The sequence below is a fragment of the Cinclus cinclus genome, chromosome 7 (assembly GCF_963662255.1).
Source record: "Cinclus cinclus chromosome 7, bCinCin1.1, whole genome shotgun sequence".
NCBI classification, from domain to species: domain Eukaryota; kingdom Metazoa; phylum Chordata; class Aves; order Passeriformes; family Cinclidae; genus Cinclus; species Cinclus cinclus.
In genome coordinates this window covers 18,831,104-18,855,264 of record NC_085052.1, presented here as the reverse complement: position 1 = coordinate 18,855,264, position 24,161 = coordinate 18,831,104, and the positions used below count along the sequence as shown (strand labels likewise).

At 47.8% G+C, this 24,161-nt stretch overlaps 1 protein-coding gene across 1 annotated transcript; it reads right to left on the bottom strand.

Annotated features, from left to right (window-relative positions):
• Positions 1-120: 120 nt before the first annotated feature.
• Positions 121-18,379, bottom strand: SCD (stearoyl-CoA desaturase). The gene is made up of 6 exons (XM_062496434.1): positions 17,811-18,379; positions 13,746-14,031; positions 6,496-6,626; positions 3,017-3,222; positions 1,573-1,805; positions 121-342 (listed from the first exon to the last, which is right to left on the bottom strand). The coding sequence occupies exons 1-6, from the start codon at positions 17,835-17,837 to the stop codon at positions 143-145; spliced, it is 1,083 nt and encodes a 360-aa protein (XP_062352418.1). The 5' UTR covers positions 17,838-18,379; the 3' UTR covers positions 121-142.
• Between the last annotated feature and the right edge of the window lie 5,782 nt (positions 18,380-24,161).

The following is a 24,161-nucleotide window of genomic DNA, read 5'->3' as shown; positions in this document are numbered from 1 at the left end:
AGCAAACTGGTAGCATTATTCAGTAGTTAGTTAACAGAACATTAAACTTTTGTCCAGCGTGTTTGGAGGGGTCAGGAAGGGAGAAAGGGAGAAAAAAGGAGGAAAGAGAGGTGTAGATGTGTGTGTGAAAGGTAGCAGGAACTCAGCCACTCTTGTGACTTCCATCTCCAGTCCTCATTTTCCGAGCCAGGATGACCTCCTTGGAGACCTTCTTGCGATCGCTGGCCAGCCCCAGGAAGCACATGAGGTCAATGAAGGCTGTAGTTAAGTTGAAGCGCCAGCCAAACTCACTGGTGGAGTAGTCATAGGGGAAGGTGTGATGGTAGTTGTGGAAGCCTTCTCCTGAAAAACACAGCCAGGGAGATGATGTTGCAGAGCTCTAGGTGATAGACCCTTTATCTTGACCCAAAGCACCATATGCCTGTAATAGGTTCTGGCCTGAGTCCAGGTTCCTCTCTCCTCTCAGCCCAATTTCACCCTTCTGCAATCTACCCCATCTCATCTGAGCTTGACTCAGCTTGCCAGGGCTGGCCCAAATGAGGCAATCACAATCACAGAGGATTTTTGGTGCTTTAGAGGAAAACAAGCATGTGGCAAGGAACGGTGAAAGGCTCTGGCTCCCCAGCTGCACCAAAACACCAAGGGATTCCTAATAGTTTTTCCCCTGTCACCACAAAAAATCTTCTAGTTAATTTAGCTACCAGCTAGACCAGCAGCAAGCCCCCAACAAACCAGGCTAATCAATACTCCTACAACACTGGCAATCCTAATGCCAAATCCATAGGACATTTCCAGATGGGGAAAAAAGCAGACACTAAGCAGACATTTCTACTAAGCAAGCTACACCAGCCAGACACCATCTGTTCTGGGCACTGTCAACACTGGCTTCAGCGCTCATCTCTTCAAAGACACTGCCTCAACACTTGCTCCTACCCTTGAATCTCTGCAGTTCAAATCCCTCTCTACTAAAATTCCACTAGCAGATCCTTTGGTGGTGGAAATCAGTGGAGCCCCAGTGAGATACAGTGGTGCAAAACAAATGAGGATTTAGGCGTGGGAAAACATAAGGGCATGTGCTGATCCTGGGATGTACTTTCCTAGATCTCCAACATTTCAGTAAAAAATGTGAAAGCATCTATCTTGTCTTACCCTCAAGTACCCCCAAAATCACCAGCTGTCCTGAGCACATGTCAAAATGTGAATCTGCTGGCTTTCAAGTCAACAAATCTCAGATATGCAGTGACTGCAGCATGCATTTTTCATCCTAGTGAACATGGCAGAGAGACCTCTGAACAGGGTAAATAAAATATTGCCATTGAGATAAGAAGGTGCTAAGTGTAGCAGAGTCCTTTCCAGCCTGGAAAGAGACTGATGTGAGCTGATAACACCATTGCCCTTATGTACTCACTGGCCTGCACAGGAAACACCCCCAGATGCAAAGGCTGAAAGGGAAGGGTACAGGGGAAATAGGGACACCTGGACTGATAGAAATTCCTAGAAGCAGTTGCAGCCCCAAGGGGCAGTCCCTGTTCTACAGTCACCCTGCAGCAAAGACACAGATGCTGAACATACCTAGGGCCCCCAGGCTGACCAGGGGGTTTTCCCGCGGGTTGATGTTCTGGTCATACGGCCGGTTGCCAAACATGTGAGCAGCACTGTTCACTAGCCAAGTGGCATTGAGCCCTAGGGTGTAGCGCAGGATGGCTGGAATGAAGAAGCTGATGACGATGGATTCATCCCAGAAGTACCAGGGCACTACAGCTGGCAGTGTGAAGCACAGCAACACCACTGAGGGCTTGTAGTATCTGGAAAGGAAGGGACCAGGAGGAAGGTGTTCAGTGGTAGAGGCAGGATAGGAAGGACTGATTCAGTCCTCCATTTGGAGGATTCATGCTCAGCTATGCAGGGACAGTCAAGTGCAGAAATGCCTCACTCCTGAGCCTTGTATCTTTTGCTCTGGATGTGCAGAAGCCATGCCTGGAGATTCCCAAGTCCTATCATCAGGCAAGAGTCTCAGACTAAGCCCTGCTCTCCTCACATATGCACAAAGCAATGCCTCCATCACCGTGAGTCCAGACACCAGCTGCCGCTTTTGGTCTCATCTGTCATTTGCCTCTCAGCTACATTGGTCCTTGTAAAGGCAACCCCAAGCTTTCAGAGTCCCACAAATGGTCTTTTCTCTGGCTTTGGCCCAGTGCTGTAACTCCTCCTTGCAGATTTGGGTCTGCCTACCAATACACCCCATCAACAAGTGCAAGCAAGTGGCACAGACAAGCATACAGATGAGGATGTGGGCTCTTTCACACTAGGAGAATGGCAGTAGAGGAAGGTTAACCATTCTGATGACCCACAAGAAAAATCACTGAACTAGGGACTTCCAGACTCAGGCTGCTTACTCTATGGGTTCAGTCCCACATCCCTGCAGCCCTGGTGATAGGCTCACCTGCTCTGGGGATCAGTCCTACTATAGCTACAGGTGGCTGAGAGATACCCTACCCAAGAGGCACCAGTGAATCAAGCCTGTCCTCTGTTGCTACCTCTCTCGCATCTCCATTTTCAACTGTTCTTTCACCATACTGTTTCCAGGAGACCGAGGGAAGAGGGACACACACATGGCCTGGAAGGTATACAATCTCCAAGGATGTCTCAGCCCACCTGTGTGTGGGCTCTGGGCCAGCCAAAGCAGCATCTGGGCTGTGGGGTGAGCAGGTGTGGGGGGAGGGGGTTGTGGTGGGAAGCTCAGCCTGTTGCTGGCAAGATGCTGCAGGGTAGGTGGACAAGAGAAGGGTGTGGGAGGGATAGATGTAGCACTGGATTCTAAAAGCTTCCCATAGGAAAGGAACAGCTCATTTCTCACAGTTCATCTCACAGCAAAGCCTTGGCCAAGATGAAGAGTCACATTTCTCACATGATGCCCTCAATCCTCTCACATTCCATCAAAGCCACTCGAGTTCCCAGCCTTTTGTCCCCCCTCCATTCCCCATGGCTCCCCAGTAGGGTTGACCCCACCACTCACCTGCGCTGGAACATCACCACTTTGTCAGCTTTTATGTCACTCAGGTCCAGCTTCTGTCCCTTCTCGATGACATCTGGGTGCTTGCGCACAAGCAGCCAGCCAATGTGGGAGAAGAAGAAGCCCCGCATGGCATTGTGTGGGTCTGCATCTGTTTCAGAGAACTTGTGATGGACACGGTGGTCCCGGACCCACTCATAGATGTCATTCTGCAAGTCAACAGAGTGAAAACTTAGGATCAGGGCTGGAGAGGTTCCCTTCAAATTACAAAATGGCCTGAAATGTTTAAATACTTAAATCCTATTGACATGAACTTGTATCAGTGGCATTATGTCTCATTAGGGTTTGGAGTTTCTGGCCTTTAAAACAGAGACTGGGTTTTGTGTGCACCTCTTTGGTTTTTTGGAAGCAGCTCAGTGCTCAGTGCTGCTCTTTGATTGGTCAACTCTGAGCTGGGGGTTGTACCACACCCATGGTGTTGCAGGCTCTGATTGGTCAGCCTGTGCCCCACCCCTGCAGCAGCCACTCTCATTGGCTGGCTGGTGTCCCACCCTCCTATGCTCTGCTCCTCTCCCATTCCCATCCCCGTCCCCGTCCCCATCCCCATCCCTGCACAGTGCCAGCCAGGGCTGACCTGCCCCTTCTCTGTACCTGACATTTCCCATAGGTCATCCTGCCTTGCTTGTCTTGGGATTGCCTAATCAGGTGTTTAATTTGGGGGGGGGTTGGGGGGGAGGGGGTGAGGCATTTTTAAACTCTTCTTTTTCCCATTGAAAATCAAACAGTCTTAAAATTAAGGTCTCTTTTTAGAAAGAACAAACACACCATTTCAATGCCATACCTCTCTTCAGCCCCATCGCTGTTCCTTTTAAGCAGCAAAATCAATAGAGTTTGGAAAATGTCACTGCTTCTATCATTTGTATTATGAAATGATTGCTTTGGCTGGTTTTAAGAATAGATTTTCATAAGCCTGTGATCATTTCTTTGTATCAAGATTTCAAAGAGCTTAAAGACATGTATTACACCATCCTAGAAAACATGAAATTGAGATTCAACCATGGCTCTATTACCTGTATTACACAAGAGGCTCCTTAATCTCCTACATACCCAGGACTTTTCCTGAAAACACTTTGAAGGTAGGGAAATGGCATAACCGTCCCTATTTCTTGCCTCGAAAGACTAAGGGACTTGTCCACACAGGGAACCTGTAACAGAGACACGACTCCTCAAGTCCCTTTCAAGTACTGTAACCACTCCTCCTTTGACTGAGATAAAATGATTTACCTGCAGGCCATTCAAGAAGGCAATGTTAGACATGGGCCAGGATTAAACTCTCTCTTGTTTCCAAATACTGGGAACTGCTGCCTTTCTTCCGGCCAAAAATCTCCAAGTATCAGCAACCCTTGCAGATCTTGGCCAGAGCTTTGTCACTCAGTATTCCCTCAGAGGAGGGTCGCTCAGCTGCCCTCCCTAGTGAGCAGAGAAACTCAACCAGTACCTATGCTGGAAAAGTTTCACCAGTGACCCTACACAGCACCATGTAATATGAGAAAGCCCAGTCTGAAAGTTGACAGACAACTTGGGCTTGCACACAGGGGAAGGTTTTCCCTCTCTTGCTGGAGGCAGGAGGCACAAATTTGGAAAGAGATCATATAACACAGCTGGATCATGGTATGACTTCATCCACCACACCCTGTCTACAAACAAAATCAGGAGTCTCAAACCTGAAAAATCTGTATCTTCACCCAAACTTTAGCTCATTATTTTTTCTACAGGTCTTATTTTGGTATCACCTCTAACTGCGACCCTGACTGAAAATCATTACTTTCTGAGAAAAGCAAGGAAAGCCAAGGAGAATGTCTTCTTCCTTGGGAGTTTCCAGCTACAGTCTATAACCATGAGCGCTTCTGTTGTGCTGTAGCTGACAGGTCTTGCAGGTGGAAAAGCCAGTTAGAGGCAGAATTCACAACTTCTCTGAAATTACCAGTCACAGGACTCTGAGGAGCCAACAGGCATTTTCTGGAGGACCAACGATAAGACAGTCCATGAAATTCTATGGTCTTAAAAGTCACTGATCTCCTCTGCTGCAACTAACAGGAACGAGATAAATTCAACATAAATCTTCTCTTGATGTCACTGAAAGTAACTAAAATAATCCATGGGGAATAGTATTGAATTTTCAGTAAAACTTTGGATTAGTTTCTATTGAAGCTGAAATATCTGTCTGTCTCTCATCTTTGTCTATTCCTATCCCCTACAGCAATAGCTCAGCAAATTCTTTCCCCCTCTGCCCTATAACCCTGTGAAAGATGGTCTTTGTACAGGACTAGCTAATACACAGCAACCCATCCCGTTGCCTTGATGAGTGCTAGACCACTGGCTGGCATTAGCAGCTTGGTCCCTCCCCATCCTCCTCAAAGACTGCTGTTTGGTACTATCAGAGAAGAAGAAATTCAACCATGTTTTAGAAAGTTTTTCAAGGCTTAAAAAACTTTACTCTGTTTTGGTTACATGTAAACAAAGTGGTATCTTCTGGAGAATTACTTAAGAGCACAGCACTGATACTTTTGTGTTCACCTTTTTATAGCAAAAAAGTGCTGCATTCTGACACCCTCCTGAGTACTTGCCACAGACAAGCAACCTTTCAGTACAGTTGGAGGATGGAGTGTTGTTAGGGCTGACTTACAGCAGCAAGCCTGAGAGCATTTATTTTTCTGTGCCATGCCAATCTGGGCTTTTACTCTGACTTCTACAGATTTGCAGTTTTGTTTGCTTTGGGGACTGTGAAGTACTCTCACAGTAGTTAGGCAATATCCTAAGGTTAATGCTCTTTGAGAAGTGAAGCAATCTCCCAAGGTGCTTAACAGTGCCTGCAGTCACTTGTGCCACTCTGAATGGGCCCAACCCTTCCCTCCTTAAAATATCACTGACCTGGGACAACTCTCTGGAAGCCAGTGGTGTGATTTGTAACATTAGTCCTAAATATCACTCTTTTGAACTAGAGAAACACCCCCTAAATCTCAACAAATTCTTAGAAGTAGCAAATTCTACATCCTGTAGAATTCTACATCCTTGGCTTTGAAGTCATCTTCTCCTTTGTCTGCCACACAGCAAAAGAAATGTGAGGCAACCCCAGGAGAATACTTAACACTTCCACACCTCTTTCATGGGACCTGGTGCAAGCACAGGGAGACCACACCTTGAGAGAAAGGTACATTCCTGCTTTGGAGAGCTTTCCTACCCTTGGTCTTAGCCAGTTGTCCTCTCCCCTCGTGTTTGTCTTAGAGTCAACCTCTGATGGGGCAAGGTAAAGACAACAAGACAGACTCTAGCACTGCAGTGTTAGATGAAAAGGGCTGTCTTTTTCCTAACAAGAGGTAGCTGGAGAGAGGAACCTCTTCAGATTGTGTCCCATATCTGAGACAGGGATTCATGGGATCACTTCCTTCTGAGGACCAGTGGCACATGGAGGAAGTGCTTACCTGGAAGGCCATGGAGTTCGCAATAGTCAGGAAGATGCGCAGGGGCAGCGTGGCTTTGTAGGACCGATGACTCCAGAGGCGGTGAGATCCAGCTGTGATCCCCAGAGCACTCACCACGAAACACAGAACAGCTACAAAGGAAAAGAAAGTGTTTGAGCAGTTAGAGCAATGCTTCAGGCAGAGCAACACAAAGGTGGGCTTCCCCCAAAGCTGTATAGCAAGAGAGGAATCCATGGAGAGAGCACAAACTGGGGCAATAAACTCAATGTGAGAGTGCCCAAGCTACCACAGGCCTCCTAGGCAATGTGGGGAAAATAAATTCAGTTCTTCATCTCTAACAAGGAAGGAGGCTTCCCCTTAGAAGACTTGTCACAAAGGTTGGTTCTTCAGGACAATGCCATCTGTCACAGTGTAGAATAGTCAAAACCGTATAAAGTGGCTGCTTCCATAAAGCACTGTGGTAAAAGCACTGCAGTCCACCAGGGAACAGCTTTTCCCTTTCCTTCCACCCCAAATAATCTAGGCTCTTGCTTTCCTATCTTACACTCTCCACTAAATCTCTTTTGCATTATTTTCACTTAGAGATGGTAGATAATCTTGACATTCTTGAGAGGGACAGCACAAGATCAGGGTTAGACTTTCCTTCTGCTCCCTTTTTGAACAGAAGCTAGCTAAAAAAAATCTAACCTATCTTCCCGCTGAAGCCTGGACTTTAGCTCTAGCACTATTTGAAAATCTGCCCAGAAGTTACCTTTCCTAGGGTGTTTTTGATCCCTCCCACTGCTCAACTCCTGCACCTTTCACAGAAGGAAACCCCAGGGCTAACAATTCATTGCAAGTTGTGCCCATGGCAGGGGCAGATATTGCTGGGCCCTACTGAGCTTTGAGGTTTCTTTGTGTGTTCCCTCTCCATATAGGGCAGAAGGAACTCCTTGCCCCTTTGGCATCCAGCAAAAAAACACATCCCTCTCCCAATACATCATGTGTTCATATTTGCCCTGGTCTGCGTGTCCATTTGTCCTCCTGGGAATTCTGGAAATTAAATTAAAATTGAGAAAAGACCCCAAGAGTTTCATAGCAGCATTATGCTAGGAAAGTAGGGTAAGAAGAAAATTGGTTCTGCAAATTAACTCTTCCTCTAGGAAGGAAGGGTCAGGAAGTTTGGCAGAAAGAGAGCATTCAACAGCTGGCTTGCACTGCAAGCTCAGATACAAAGAGGGAAGGGTGCACATCTGTGAACAGGTCAACTGATCCACCTCTAGTCCTCTGGGGTAAGTAATGCCTTCTTACCAGTCCCCCAGGGCAAACTTTCCTGGTATAAATTTGTACATTTCAGCCAATTGTACCGTTCATGAAAAGAATTCCTTATTTTTACACATAAGTCCATGGATAGGATAACCCTAACCCATTGATGTTCAGCCATTCAGTCCAGCCAAATGACTCTAATCAAGTTTACCTTGAACCCAGAAAACCAGATACTCAGAAACTTGCCTAGAATCAGAAATCTGAGACCTCTGCCAGGCATGACATGGCCCAGTTCTTTCATTCAGAGTAATACAGGCTTTATTTCCTGTCATCTCCTGCTTCGTCTTTCTTCTGTCACCTCCTTTTTGTTTTTCTACATTCCCAGCCTAATCTCTTATTCACTAAAAGCCTGTCTTGGCTGATTTAACATCATCTTCTGGCCCCTTAAACTTGCATGAACCCTTCTCACTTCATCCGGCTGCACAAGAGTGACCTTCTCTGTCTGCTGATCTGATTGTGATTCCCCATCTTCATCTACTCCCTTGGTTCCCCTGCCTGCTGCTGAATGCAACACAAGCCTTGGAGCAGCACAACCCTGCCTTGTGTCTCCCAGCACTTCAGCAGTCTTTCAGAAGAGCCAAGCATGCAAACACAGCAGGATCCAGCCTTTGCAAGAGACAACAGAGCTGAACAAAGCTCATAAATCTTTTCAAGCCTGGAAGGGAAGAAGTGAAGGATGATGGAACAGGGCATTTAGTTCAGGTGTCTGTCTCTTTGGCCTTACTGGTGCTGGAAACCTTGAAGATCTTACTCAGTTTCATGATTCTGACTTGAAAGTTATGAACCAACCCATGACCTATTTATTTTCAATTTAAAGATGCATTTTAAATCAGTACTAGCCCCACAGATAACACAGGACAGAGAGTTCATGATAAACAATGGCACCTTGCAATGATGTGTAATGCAACTTGCTAGGGAAAGAGCCCATCTGTCCACTGTAGGGCAAGCAGCCCCTATGACTTGATAGTGTACCAGGAATACAAATGAACTATGTGATTTTTCATGATCTTCAATAGCACAAGAAAGTAAATGCCAGGTTAGATGAGTAGAGGCCTGATTCATAGCCCTGAGTTTTCAGCTTTTCTTATCTGGTGAATCCTGACATACTGAGTATATTTTGGTAAAAGCGGCCTCCAGGAAGATGACTCTGTCAGACAACTGTTGTATTTAAGCTTTGCAGGGCAGAAAACTCATGTATATCTCTTTTATACAGACAATTCTCAGAATTCACCTGTGGTTATTGCTGTTGGGAAAAGATGACACCAGCAACAAAGACACTATAAGCAAGCACAGGGAATCAAAAAAGAGATGTGACTGGGACACCCTCAGGGCACATCCAAACCCAGACAACCCAGCATCTGCTTTTGGGTAGCCTTTCCTGGAAGCTTTTATAAAAAATTTGGAGGAGTACCCACTACTTTTGGGTGCCCTGGCATAGAACAGACTAAGCCACCATCCAAAGCCCATGAACCTCAGCAGCTCATGTTGACTTCTGTTGGAGATGCATCCCAGGTCACTACAAAATGGCCATAATCATATATAATCATACATAATGGATATGGCCTCTTGCCCATATACAGAAGCTGTAGTTTATCTAAAGGACAGACACTTTCTGTGGGAAAGCAGATGATTTTCAGTCTATGCCTTTGTGACAGCAGCCCTGTGGAAAGCCAAACCCTACCTGGAGACTATTAGATCCATCAGCCATCTCTAAGAGTTTATATGACAGTGACAGGGTATGCACAATGACTGAAATCCTTGTGGAATACAGGAGAATCCAGCACCCTTATGATTCAGAGAGTCCACCCCTACAAACAGGTACAGTGATGATCATTGCATAGTCAGGGAATCAGCATCTAACAGAGAAGGAGAAAAACTCCTTCAAGATCATCCACTAAGAATTTAATTGGAAAAAGAGTAGAGAATGTAAAATAAACTAGCACAGATTTTCACACCTGCCCTGTGATGCTGCCCCAAACTGAAGGACTTAGGGGCTCCATCAGCTGAGGATTCTAAGTCCTCTTCTATACTAGGCTTTGAACTACAAAAGATTCAAAAGATTGGCAACTCACGGGTGATATTCTTGGTGATCCATTCAACTGGAATACAAAGAATTATGACCACTGGCAGTAATAAGCACTCAATGCTCCAAAAATTAAACAGAAAACATTCCTCATTCAGTCATACCTATGACTCATTACGCTTTACCTCTTTAAGGGCCCAGATTCATACTCAAGTTATGATGAGAAATTAGGAATGCGCTGAAAGCGTTGTCACCTGCAATGAACACCAAGGATGTTTACATGAAGAGGTGCTCCTGCTCCAGAAGGTGTCCCTGGGCTTTTACTCAGTACAAGACTGTTCCCAGTCCCTGTTAGCCAGGTGAGTCCTGCTGCTGTCAGGAGAAAGATACCAGGGGCAATGAAATTTACAGGCTGCATAAAGGGAACAGTGTTTAGGAGGAGCAATAGGATCTGCTATCACTGAAACCTAACTTCCCTGCCACACTCAGAGAAGCACACCACCTACCACTTAAGCCTGGAGGGAACATTAAGCGGAAAGGTGTTGCCAGCTGTCTTGATGGGAAAGTAAAAAAAAACACTGTAAACACTTTGCTGGTCATATCTCTGGGGGTGGTATGGGCTGAGATTTTCAGACTGTCAGAATTGCCTGAATTATCCAGCAAGATTCACCTTGGTCCAAAGATAATACAGCAACAACAAAATATGGTATGAATCCATGCTTCTAGAGCCTCTGTCACTGCAGGGAACTGAGGTGTTGACAGAGCACCATGTTGAGAGGAACCATTACTGTTTACAGACACTGCTGTCCAGGAGCTAACACAATTCCTGTCAATCTGCTGCATCCGAGGGCTAAAAAGACTACCCACAAATCACGTTTCTAGGGAGGATCTGAGCAATTAGAGAAGAAACTGTCCATCACCTTTGCATCCTGCCCTTTTAGACTTAGTCTCTGTGCCATTTGGCAAATGATGTCATATCTGCTCATGATCCTTGAAAAGACTAAGCAAGACTTTGAGAAGTGCAGTGGAGAAGTCAATAAATAAAATGGGAACTGACTAGAAAGCCAGTGCTGGACAGGCTCAGGGAGCTCTTGTCATGGTGAGCTCTCACCTGATCAACAACCCGAGCTCATTCTGGGAAGCTCTGTACCAGAAAGAGATCAGGGGATACAATGCACACAGCAACGCAGAACAGCAAACAATGATGAAGGCAGGGTTGGGCAGCTTGAGAGACAAAGAGGAATCAGCACACAGAAATGAAAACAAAAGAGGACAGTCACCAATATAACTGGTTTCAAAGGGACAGGAACATCAAGGAGATGGTGGCCTGGATGAAGTGGGTATAAGCAATGGATAAATTATAGAAGGTAGATGAGCTACCAGGCCCCACAGCTGTCTACTGTAACACAACAGAGAATATCTGGGACCATGTTAATTTTTTATTATATGCACAAAACCTGAGGAATAAATTATCTGAAAAACAAAAAGAGAAACAAGCAAAAACTCGAGCCGCTCCAGAACTACCATTGCTAGAGCTGGCCTGCGATGAGCATGTGGTGTACAGCCAGGAGCAACCTAAGTCTCTGCTTCAGTGTTCTTGTGTGTAACATGGGAACTGTAGTCCTCTCCTTGCTACCAGAGGGTGATGGGAAAAAACAGCAAGTCACTGACATGACAGCCACAGATGCCTTGTATATGCCAAATAAAAGTATGAGCTGAGAAAAAGGGCAATGCAAGCAGCAAGAAGCCTTGCTGAGAAGGTAGACGTGGAGGATCAGAGTATTCCAGTTCCAGTTAGTGCTGGAGAGGAATGGACTATAATGGAACTCTGACTTGGCTGCAAGGTGCCATGAAGGGTGATCCTTTCCAGAGGAAGGGAACAGGAGTGCAGGACAGGGAACTTGGTGGAGCTACTCCAGCTTTGGTAAGGCAGGAATGATCTTCAGCCAGTCTAGAACAGTGCAGTTTCCCCAAACACCATGTCCTCCTCCCATTCCCAGAACATGTCACTCCAGAATTCACCAAGGAATCTTGCAGTGCCTCACAGTGGCAGGAGAGCAACTAGCACTTCACATCAGAGTTTACTGAGCAAGGAGAGCAGGAAGGACTGACATCAGATAAAAAGCGAAGCAGATTCCTGGGAAGTGCCAGGAGATGCCATACAGACAGACACACAGTTGCAAAGACACTGCCTCAGAGACCATTTTGGTGTTTAGCAGAATGCAAAACAGAATTAACTTTCTGGATAAAGATGCTCAAGACCTTTTAAATATCCCAAGGGAACTCATGGGAGAAGGGTTGGATGGATTTGGAAATCATGGAGCATATCAGCAGCCTGAAATGAAATCAGTAAATTCAAATCACTTTTCTTCCTTTTCCTTGCCCCAGCATCCTGAGCTTATCTGACTGGAATTGGAGGACCCAAGCCATCACCTCAGTGAGTGAGAGAAGCCAGCAGTCTTTGCTTCGCCTCCAGCCCAGGGATGGGGCACACAGAACAGGACCAAGAGCCCTGAAATGCTCCTCCAAGGTCAAGCTGAGGCTGCATGGTCTGCCCAGCTCTGACAGGCCAGAGGAAAGTACAGCCTGCCATGTTTTCATAAGGGAAAGGCCCAGCAAAGTCTTCTTTCATAACATGCCCCTGAAAGGCCATGCTGGCTGCGCAAGGGAACACATCAATATTTCTGCCTTTGCAGATGCTGTAGCCAGACTCTGGCTGCTGCCTGCAGTGAAGTCCATTCCCCAGACCTCTGCCTGTGAGAGGCTGATACCAGGCAGGAGGAAGAGTCAGCCTGGCCATCCAGGAAGCCATCTCCTTCCTGGTTCAGCTGTGATACTTGTTGCACACAGCCATCAGGAAGACAGACTTTGAGAGTGTGACAGACCAGGTGGATCGCCCCAGGGCCCATCCATAGCCTGGCTGACCAGGAAGCAGGAGCACTACCGGACCCAAAAGCCACCCCAGCAGGCCTCAATCTGGACTACTGCTTTTTGTTTCAGGATGTTCTGTTGCACAGGGAGGCAGGGGCTGGATGCAATCTCTTGACCTCCCTACTGGGAGCCATTTGGCTTCTGGGCTCCTCCAGGGGTCCACACAAAGGCTCGGGGAAAGCGAGCTCTCCTGCAGAGTGGGCCCTGGGCCCAGCTGTCTTTCAAGCAGTCAGAGGAGAAATTTGGTTCCTACCCAGGGCCAGATCTCTCAGAAAGCACAGCTTTGCCTAGCTACCTTCTGCTGGGTTGTGCTTTCCACTGGAATTTGCTGCCTGGAGAAACGCTTATTTATTTTCTGAAAGTTGTCAGCCTTAGTTCTGGAATGTCGGTGGCTAATCTGTGCTTTTTTAAGAATGATAAAAGACCTTAACTTCAGAATTAATTCTTGACTTTTATCTTCAGCACAACTGTATTTTGTCTCTTTTCCCTCACACACACATTGAGGCTCTGTGGGATTTATACTTCCCTGGTAAGGACAGGAATGGTTCTCATGTCTGGACAGCAGTCTCATGCCAAATAGTGCTCTGTACCTTGCCTCCCCAAACACCTGTTAAGGTGCTCTTGCTAGCATCTTTCTTCCTAACTTTCTGGCACTGTCACAGTACTCTATCAAACAGTTTTTGTGCTTCACCCCAGAAGCAGCTGCACATTCGGGATATTTCCAAGCCTAATGTCTGTGAATCAAGTTTGTTCTTTAAGCAGACAAGCCAAATCCCTGCCAAATCTTTCCCTCTCATATATAACCTTACAAGAGACACTAGCAAGCCCTTACACAGCTTGCTACAAACCTGGCTGAAGAGCTGCTTCTAGAAGAAGCCCCCTGCTTCTTTCTCTCTCATCCCCAAGTCTGTGGGCCTGGAGGGAAAAAAACCCCCACCCAACAGATTTGGGAGTTATGGATGCCAAGAAACAGATAGAGGAATATGCTTACCCCATGCCAGTGTCTGGATCTTCGCAGAAGGTATCAGTGTCAACGCAAATAGGGCCCCTAGGTGCAGCAGGCTCATGAGGATGATATTCCTCCAGACGTATCTCAGAGGGGGCTTGGGGCCCTCTTTCTCCTGGTAGGTCTCATCAAAGATATCATCCATCATGCCCCGGTCTCCTGCCAAGTCCTCATGATTGAGTAAGTCCTTCTCCACGACGGCATTTCCATTCTTGGTCACCCGGGAGGTGACTGTGCCAACAGCAGTGGTGCTGGAGGTGGAGGAGAACTCCTTGAAGAGGAGCAATGGAAATTTTCAAGAGGGAAAAAAGAGAAAACAAAACAAGAAGTTGGTGGTTATCAATTCAAGAAATAGAAACACATGCATCTAGGCTGGCATCAGTGTAAAGATTCACAGGCTGTAGTTTCTCTGGAAGGCTCCATTCTTTCAGCTGAGCCCTTGGCACAAAGAAGAGCCTGCTCTGGCCACATGGAGTCATGGCCCGAGAGGACGAGGACCTGATCTTTCTGAAGAGGAGGTGAATAGTAGGGTGCCAAAAGTAAAGAAAAATACTTGAAAGTCAGTCTCTTTTCCACCAGTGGTTTGGGAAGATAATTTGCAGACTGCAAGGATTTTTATTTTGCTTCAGTTTGATTAGTGGGTGTTTTTAGGTGGGTTTGTGGTCTGGGCTTCTGCATAAGCAGGCAACAATAAAGGAAATGAAACAAAGTAAATGAACAGAGAGGTGGGAGAGAAATTTGGTCTGAAACACAGTTTTATAATAAATCAATGGGCTGCTCCTGATATCCTACTTATTTATGTCACCCCACCAGGGATCACAGGGGAACATCAGGAAGATCCACGGGGCCATTCCTCTGGGGTGCCTCCTTATCTCCCCTGCCTCACTTTCCAAGATGGGATGTGGCAAGACCAACATGTTTGAAGTTCAGTGGATGGAGGCAGTCAGGTGAGGTACTTCTAGTTAGAACTGCAGCTACTTATCCCATGCCTGCTGCTAAGACTCTTATCCCTCTCTCATTTCCCACCCACAGGCAAACTGAAGCAAGGAAAGACAATCCTCTGATCTCTGGCCACCAGCATGCGGAGAGGAAGTTTTAAGCAGCAAAGTTGGCTCAGCTTGGCTCCTGGCTCCCTTCTGTAACTCTGACACAACATTCCCTCAGAACATGCTTGTTTGCCCTGGCTGAGTGACAGCCTGCCCGATCAGGCATGCATGACAAAAGGAGCAGGCAGGACTGACCCTAATGAGACAGGTCACTGAACCCTGAATCACCGATTTCCATCTCCATCCACACAGCCATGTGCTCGTGTGCTTGCTGGTACTCGCAGCCCTTTGTCAGCAGCAAGCCCAAGTGCCCAACACGGCTCAGCCCTGGAGGTGCCAAGCACGTGGGATGTGAGCGGTGTGTCCCACACACATCACCCCCATCCCCTGCTCCCTGGGATCCTGCCCAAGGGACACATCCCTCTGCAGCCCGCACTGCTGCCTCCACGGGGAAGGGGCACTAAAGGTCAGCCAGCAGGAACAGACAGCTGAGACTGTGGGAAGAAGCATGGTCAAGCCAGAAAAGCTCCTTTCCCAACAGAAACCTCTCCTGTATTAGCAGCAGATTCCCACTCAGGTGTACAGGATTCATAAAAGACCACCATCCTGCCATGGCCTAGTTTCCTGAGGGAGGCATTAAAATCAGGCCAGGCAGCTTACGTGGCCACCCCAACTCCTCCCTTTCCCAAGGGTTGAAACTAGAGGGTTACAGACATACCTTCCGATGGGGAGGAGCTGGCAAGGCTGACAGATTCCCCACATTTGGGAATTAAAATGATCTCTACAGAAAGAGTGCTTTTAGTTCTTCCTTGGGGAGCCGAAGGTTCGAAAGGCAAAAACTGGACACAAAGTATCCTGCTGCCTTCACTGCAGGCAGGCAAGCTGCTGAGCTTGGGACTGGCTCTTCTGGCTATAGGCTGTCTCTGCCTGCTTTCCTAATTAATGTTTTGAAGGTATGATACTCTCATCTGCTGGAGAATTTAGAAGTAATCCCCACTCCAAAAGAGCCATGAGAAATGCTTTCTAATCCAGACATTAGGCAAGGAGAAGTCCTGCCCATTCCCAAGTGTTAGATATTCTCATCTGGCATTTTGGCAGAAAGGTACAATTTTCTTTCTTGGCTGCAAGACAATCTACCAAAAAAGACCCAAGACTTGTCTATGCAGGAAAAATTCCCAGCAGTGATTGGTGGTATAATTAGATGGGTAACACACACCCCATATGGACATGCTGCTTCCAGAGTAAGAATGTGGGGTTGGAGTTGCATTTTTCTCCTCCGTGATAGCTTATGTCACTGTCAAAGTTACACAGGGGCAGAGGAGGAGGAGGAGGGAGAGCGCAAAGAAAACAGCAGGGAGGAAAAGATCTCTTCCAGAGTTGTAGTAGCCACATGAGGAATTTTACCAACATACCTATGCTGCTGGAATTACACTGATATAATCAGACTGGTCATTTCTCACACGCAAACTAACCTTGAACAAAAGGGTTATAAAGCAGCTGTGAAACAGATCCTCCGTTACAGACTTGGTGGGAGGAGCATGGGGGGAAGAGGGGGGAGAGAGGGCAGCTATTTAGGTAGAAACGGGGGAAATTAGGAAAGAAAGAGGACTTTTATCCCCTTATGACCATAGTGGCTCCTACCAGGAAAATCGGATAGAGATTGATCTGTGGTCTAGGGCTGCGTGTGGGAGGAGGCCAGCTAAATAATTTTCATTAGCTTTCCCTCATTTCTGAATGACTTTGCAGCTCTCATCTGCAGAACAGATGTGTTTCCCCACCTACACCCCCACCTCTTCAGCACTGAGCACACCATAGGTGATCCTGGCACCCAGCCAGCTTATACAACCAGCTGCAGCTCAAAGGCTCCTGCACCGGGTACCGTGTATGGGCCCCAGGGCACTGAATCTCGGGTCCAGTATATTTGAATATGCCCAGCATGACCCAGGGACAGGATTCTTTCCAGCTTCCAGGGTATGACTCAAAATACATGTCAAAATCATGAAACATAGTTTGAGCACACTGCCCTTGATATCCATTTTGGGAAGGGAGAAAAGTAAAGTTCTTTACATCACAGCATCCCTGGAAGGTCATGGCACCTGCACAAAAGGACCAAGGGAGACCCTGTGTGCTGATGACAGTAAAAGAGCAAGGCTATGATTTACATCCACTTCTAGGCATTGGCAGAGGGGGGGAAGGATGAGAAGGTGAGAGCACAAACACCAGAATCAAGCCCCTGCTTCCTCCCCTTGGGCAAAGGGTGGCTGCCAAAAGGGTCAAAAATAAAAAAGAAAATCTTTAAAAATCCAGCAGGTCCATACATCTTACTGGTGCCAGGTTGTTATTCAGACCTTCTTATGCCAAAAATGGGCAGTCTCCCTATTGTATGTTTGCTTGGCTCAAGCAGTGGAGATACAGTCATTCATTTAATCTGGGCAGCCGGCTTTCACCTTGTGTCTGTCCTAGAGACGCTTCCTGCTGCAATATTTGGCTTTAAAACACTGCAAGTGAAACCCCTTTCTTATAAAAAGAAAAATAATTAAGAATTTTTTTTTAAAAGTCCCAGTCTGAGTATTATCAAAAAACCTATGACTTCTTGGCACAAAATATTTTCTTGAATAGTCCTTCGTGCTATTCAAGCACCCAGCACGCTTCGATGCGTGTTTTCAAAATAAACCTGTATTTTTATTCTCAGTCTACCGAGGGCACAGGATCCAGGAAGACCGCCTCAAAGGCGGATGTTTCCCTTTCATCCATGGGCTCCCCATCAGGCTTGGGTGATGTCTTAAGTAACCACCGAACCCCTTCGCCCGACGGCTGCGAAGCGGTGCGGAGAGGACACGGGCACACACGTGTGAAGACTCTGTGCGTGTGCACTCACAGACACGCGTGGATCGCAAACCTTCTTCCCCAGCACAGCAGCAGCGCAGCGCTGCCGGAGCCGCGGAGATGGAGAAGGAAGGGGCGAGGGGGAGACAAAGCACCCGCACCCCGGGGCCCCGCTCACCTCCTCTTGCAGCAAGTGCGCAGGCATGGGGCCGCCCTGTCTCGGCTCCTCGGCGGCGGTACGCGGGCGCGCAGCTCAGGTCCCCGGCGCTGGCGAGAGGCTGGCTCTGGTCGGCTCCTCGCTCGGCGAGCTGTGCGGCTCGCGGAGGCGGGTGCGGAGGTATTTAAGGGGGGCTGCTCGCTCGGCGGCTGGCGGGGCCGGGCTCTGCGCGCCCCGGCCTCCCGGTGACCCCCTACCCGCGGCTGGGATGCGCGGGGTCAGCGCGGAGGGCGGCGAATCGCGGCGGGGACCCGGCTCTCGGCGTAGCCGGGGGGAGAGGCGGGGCGGAGCGGGCAGAGGGGCGGGAGGGAGGAAGGATGCTGAGGAAGAGGAGGATGACGAGGGCCAGGCTCTCTCATGATGCCTGGCTGCGTTTTTTTTTTTTTTTCTCTTTCCTTTTTTTTTCCCCCTCCCTCCCCCTCGCGAGCTGATTGGTTGCGGGAAATTTGGTGCCACCTCGGCTTGCCCTCGCCATTGGCTGCCCGCAATCTGCTGTTCGCTCCCCGCGGCGCGCACCCTGCGCTCCCTGCTCCGCGCACGGTCCCGCGCCCCGCTCCGAGCCCGCCGCGGCGCGCCGGGGCTGCTGCGGTCCCCCGAGAGCCCCGCGGTCCCCCGAGAGCCCCCTTCGCCTCCGCCATGGCTGCCCCTCAAGAAATAAGGGGCTCCCGAGGGGTGAGGGATGTCAGAGAGGCCCGCACCCCTTCCACAGCTGGATGTGGGTTGCGGCGGGGGAAAAATGGGATTCAGCATGAAACATCTGCTTTGTACTGGGGATCTGTCTGGGAAGCATTCTACACATATATGCATGTATAGAAATCGTACATTTCTGCAAAGAAAAGCACCCCACAACTTGTTTGCGGATAAGCATGATGTCTGTGTAGCTGTGCATCATGATGTGCACAGTTTAGAAACGGTTGCAACATTTTAAAAAGAATCCTGTCTGTTGTCTCCAGAAAACAGTGCTTTCAGCAGAGGATGGGAGGAAAAAGTAGATCAGTTTGCCATCAGCTATTTTCCATAACAATCTCCTCCCTAGCCAGTAATGTCAGCAATATCCAGCCTCTGTCCAAAATCCAAGCTCTGTCCACAATTCAAACTCTATCCCACAGAGACGTTCACCATTAAAAGTGAAAAACAGGGCCCTTACGAATTAAACCTTTTCGGAGGCAGAGCCCGGAGGCAGTTCTAACTCCACCGTGTGGTCACCGTGCCAGACACCCTCAGCTACTTAGCACCAAGGCTTAGGGGTACCCTAATGCCATCCCCCTCCTGTAGCTCCGTCCCCTACTCTGTAGTGTGTCCCGTGTTCAGTTTCTGTCCCCTGCTGACACATGAGTCATTTTGGGAGTGGAGCAGGAATGTAAAAAGCCAAAGTGTGCCCATATCCTCTGACATATATCCTGTTCAGAGCTCTCCCGCAGTGATGGAACTGACCACACGAGGTGCAGACCGACAATCAAGATCTTGCGGAGTCTAGCCCTGGGCTGATCCTGCTCAGACATATCGCGGCTTATTCAGGGGCAGCTGTCAAAAGTGAGTTGCATTGTAATCACTGGAAGGGAAAAGTGGCAATGAAAAATAACAGCAGCCCATTTCTTCTCCAGATTTAGAGGTGTCCAGCAAAGGGGGAAATATGTCCCTGCTTTTTCATTTCACTGTGTTAGATGAAGAGGTCTCTGAGGAGTATGTGTTTAAATTTGATATTAGGATCTTGAGTCACACCTACATTTTGAGACACAATATTTAAACAGAGAGCCCAAATCAGAAGATGTTCCTGGGTGGTAAAAGTGGACATGAGTCAGGGAGAGACTTGCAATTTTCTCTTTTAAGACTGTTCATTAAATGTTTGGTTAACAACACTGAGGATAAATTATGTTTGAATTAAAGATTCTACCTATTTTCTATGTGAGTGCCGAAAGAACTACAAACTGAGCTAAAAACTACCCTAAGGAAGCATGACTCTTGCTATTTCCAAAAGAAAACCAGAAAATAATTTTTTTTTTAAAGTAGTTGGTACTTGATGTTTTTAAAGAGGTAATGTCCAGATCATAATAACCTCAATATCATGAACCAGGGGCAGACCTGGAATTGCTACCAGTAGGTGACAGTGAGGCTTTGGGGAATTCAAGGTTTGCAGTTTTGCAGATACTCAAACCCACCAGAGCCCTTTGCCTTTCCATGGCTTTATTTCCTCAGACATGGAGTGTAACTAAGAGGCATTATGTAGGGCAGCTAGACTTTTACAACCTAAAAATTAATAAGATGTTTGGCTGCTCCCTCACAACAGGAATAAGTTTTCTGGATATTCCTCTGCCCAGTTAGTCTGGGGGGTAACCATCACTTTTTTTTTCTTTTTTTTTTTTTTTTTTTTTTTGCATAGAGGAAGAGACGGATCTTGACCATTGTTGGGGTTGTGCTCACCTGGTGGGTTTCAAGTGTTCTATGACAAGGACAGTCCTGAGAAACGCCCTGCACAACTTGGCCAGCTTCTTCAGCTGCCATTTTGATTGCCTTTGAAACAGGTTAATGTTCCTGAATGTGGCCATGAGGTTCAGGCATTGACACCTTGGTGAGGAAGTGGAGAGTGTGCAACGTGGTTTGCTTTTCCAGTGTTTGGATTGCAGCAGATCTGGCCTTGCTGTCGAAAGGCTTTTTGACCCTATGTGGGCTAGAGGCTTGGCCATGATCTGCCAGCCAGGCTCCCTCCTGTGGAGAGCTGCTGGCCATGCCAGTGGTCTGCACCCTGCACACCCCTGGCCCCAGCACCCGGTCCTGCCCATCTGAGTCCCAGCTGCAGACTTCTGTCTCAGCTGCTCAAAGGCTTGAGACAAAAGGGAGATCACTGGGCAGCCCCCATGAGAAAACAGAAATGTCTATATAAACACAGCAATACAGCTTAAATCAGGCTTTTCCCGCTCTAGTTTCTACCTCCTTAGACAGGCTTTTCCCTCATTCCAGGGAGAACATCCCAGCTGAGCCTTCAGCAGAATTACATTGTTTGTGGTGTACACCACCATGGCTTCATGAAGATTTTAGTCCTCAGGAAACTGATTCCATTTTTCAGCATCTGGTGACTGCTGCCCAGGGTCATAGTCTTTCATAAAAGAGTTGATGCAATGCCAGGGCCATGGTGCAGGGCAGCAATGAGCAGAGCCATGTCATGGGCAGCACAGACCATGAACTTCAGCACCGGATCTCTTTAGAAATACATTGTCTAATGTAAGGCTGTTCCCACCTTCCTAAGACCTCCCACAGATTCATGACTCAGCTGAGGCACTTAGTTAGTGAAAAATTCTTGTAGAATTCTTGTTGTCAGAGAGTCTCACAGTTTTTCATCAAGGCTGGGGAAAACGAGGCACAAACCAGCAGTGAGGTTTACCACAAGGCAGTATCAGTGAGCAGACACCTTAAGAGAAAGAACTGTCACATTCCTGTCCTGGGATGCACTAACCACCCTGGTTTTGCTAACACAGTGGCAGAATGCAGATAAAAGCATCAAAGCTAAGCCAAGGTTCTTTTACCATAACATGTTCCTTCCTATTCTCCCCCAAAAATAATTTTTAAAATGCTTTTCCATTTAACAGTAAGTTTTGCAAGGGGATTTCATCTGGTGTTGACATTTGGAAATTTTATTGGATCTCCTCAGTTACCCCCTCCAAAACTGTTGAAAAAGCCATGTACACAACAATACTTGCTGCAAGGGCTTTGCAAGGTTTGTTTAATGTTGTTTATTTATCTTTAACAACATTCCCTGTCTACCACTTTGCCTTCTATTTCATAGCTGGAAGTTGAAACAAGGAGAGGAGACTCAAATAATGAGGGAATAAGCTGTAAACTGGGGAAAGAAATGAACCTTATGCCAAAAATAAAGGCTTGCAAAAATTTTCCTAGGATTATTTTCTGCATCACTTGCATTAATTTCATGGAGAAATATGAAGCAATTCCAGCTTTAGAGCTTTTTCTAGAGGTAGGAGAATCATGCCATGGGTCTTTCATTCAAATTCATGGGTCTTTCACCAATGCTTTCTTTCCTCCTTGCCCTCATAAAGAATCACCCCACTCTGCAGAGCACATGAGCACTGCCATCACTCACCTCTGCTGCCAGTGGTCTCTTAGGTGTCTCTGGTTTTGACAAGTTGACTTTTGGGCACAGTTGTGTGTTGCAGAGAAATAGGGTAGGGGACCGTGGCTACAGAATGGGTTGGGACAGGACCTGACTCAGACTACAAAAGTTCAGAGTTAATGCCTGCTTGAAAGATGATGGCAGCTGCAGATCTTTTGGGGTTGTCTGTTTCATAAGTTCAGGTGCCAGGGATCAGATGCCTGCTCATGGAATCACCACCCTTGTTTGATGTTGTTTGCTCCCCATGCTTTCTTTTGGAAGCTGATGATCCCATGTTATACTTTCACACACTCCTCCTCGTCCGGGAGAGGTAGTAAGTGGCTTTCATATTTGAAATGGAAAGCTAAGAATTGTTTAGTCACCTGGCTCCAGACACAGTGACTTGAGGAGCCTGGTATAATAGTATTCACTGAAAGTGCTATTTATGTTTACAAGAACTGGCAGCATCCTGGTCATCTGCTTGCTTTCTCTCATGTTCCCCCCACGACACACACACCCCCCTTAAAACATCATCCATTGCTCTATAAATTCAATGGTTCCCACAAATTCCTGAAGATCCCCTGCTCCATCTTCATTCTTCAAGCATGGCTAAGCTCAGTATGCATTACCTGGGCTCCTCAGCTGGGAGCACCCAGAGGAGTAGCAATGGCCAATACCCCAACTGCCTTTGGAAGGGCAAGGGCTGGAAGAAGCTGATGCTTACCTTGCCACCCTGCTGCTGCTGAGTGGGAAATGTGGGATTAAAGGCATTCAATAAAGTAGCTGAAATTACTTGTGTCTTATTGCCAGGGTTAGAAGGGAATGCAAATGTAACTGGGGTGAGGGCCATGGCTCCAGGCTATGACCCGGATGGCTAAATTCCCTGTCATTGATGAGAGAATAAGTGCCAAGATAATCTTATCAGCATCAAGAATTAGGCTGGTAACATGCTGATGACTGGGATAGGGTGCTTATCTCTGCACTTTGCTCCATCCCTTTCAGTCTGACTCAATGCCAGGCACTCTCTCCACCCTCCTCCCCTCCTGTTACCCCAAACAGGCTTTGCTCCCAGTCCTCGGGCTGCCAGCAGCAAGAACCCAGCCGGTATTGTCTAAACAGGGCCATACAATGGGCAGCATTGTTGATACTGGATTTTTGCCCTCATTGAAGATGACCTCACAGCCCACCCCTTGGCCACTTCAGCCAGCCCCTCGGGACTGTCAGGCTGTCTTTTGAACTCGGGTAAATAAATTGGGAGAGGAGGGGGAGAAAGGGATGGGGACCAGAGGAACACAGCGGTCTTTGTGTTGCCACCCTCTCTTCAGCACTGGTGCTCTCTGGTGTCCTACCCACATCAGATGTGGCAGGCCAGGTGCCAAGGAGCCGCATGCCGAGCGCCCGTCCCCACCGTCCCGCCCTGCGCCCGCTGGGCAGCGGCACCTCTGCGCTTCCGCAGCCTCCCTTCCTCGGGCTGCAGCGTGCTCCGCTCATCTCAGCTGGCCTTTCTCCTCCTCCAGGCCTTCCGTGCCTTCCTTCCCACATCTGCAGCCGACATCTCCTGCCCCTCTCTTCAGGCTGCGACCGTCCCCCAAGGTACCCCATCGCCCGCTGCCAGCACCGCGGAGTGCCGAGCCGGGATCTGCAGAAGTGCCACCTCCTGGTGGCAGATCTGACCCAGCTCAGGAGGCGTGGGCAGTGCCACGGTGTCCCGTGCTCCGGGTGTCAGCCCGGCTTAGACGTAGCTAGCACATCCACAGCATCCGCTGAGTCTGCAGGTGGATCTCCACCTGTGGAAGAGAGGTGATGCTACGTGGCTGTAAGCGTGAACCCTGGGGACACATTGCCACGTAGTCATTACAGGGGGAAACTACAGCACGGGGGAATGGTGAGGGCACATTCAAGGTCAGTTTGCAGCTGCCTCTTGGGCAGAGAGCACAGTGTCCCATGCCACTGTTTATCCTGTTTGTGTGCGTGCTCTGCATCATTGCTTTCTACCCTGTCTCCTTGCTGCAACAGCAGCCTGATCATTTGATGACCGCCCCAACATTTAGGAGAACGAAAATACTTTATCAAAGTTAAAAATAACCTGAGGTCTAAAGATTTGAGAGACATCTCCCTTACATGCTTGCTGGCTGAATCTCAGATATTCATTTTTATCCTGGAGATGTTTCTGATAGACTCCTGTTAGGGGAAGCAGGCATACCTTGATG

Bases quoted from the DNA above. Each gene is read 5' to 3' on its own strand.
- SCD (XM_062496434.1), bottom strand. From the start codon at position 17,837: ATGCCTGCGCACTTGCTGCAAGAGGAG. The intron at 14,032-17,810 runs GTGAGCGGGGCC...CTCCTCTTCAAG, and splicing joins CGCACTTGCTGCAAGAGGAG to GAGTTCTCCTCCACCTCCAG. The intron at 6,627-13,745 runs GTAAGCATATTC...TTTCCTTTGTAG, and splicing joins GATCCAGACACTGGCATGGG to CTGTTCTGTGTTTCGTGGTG.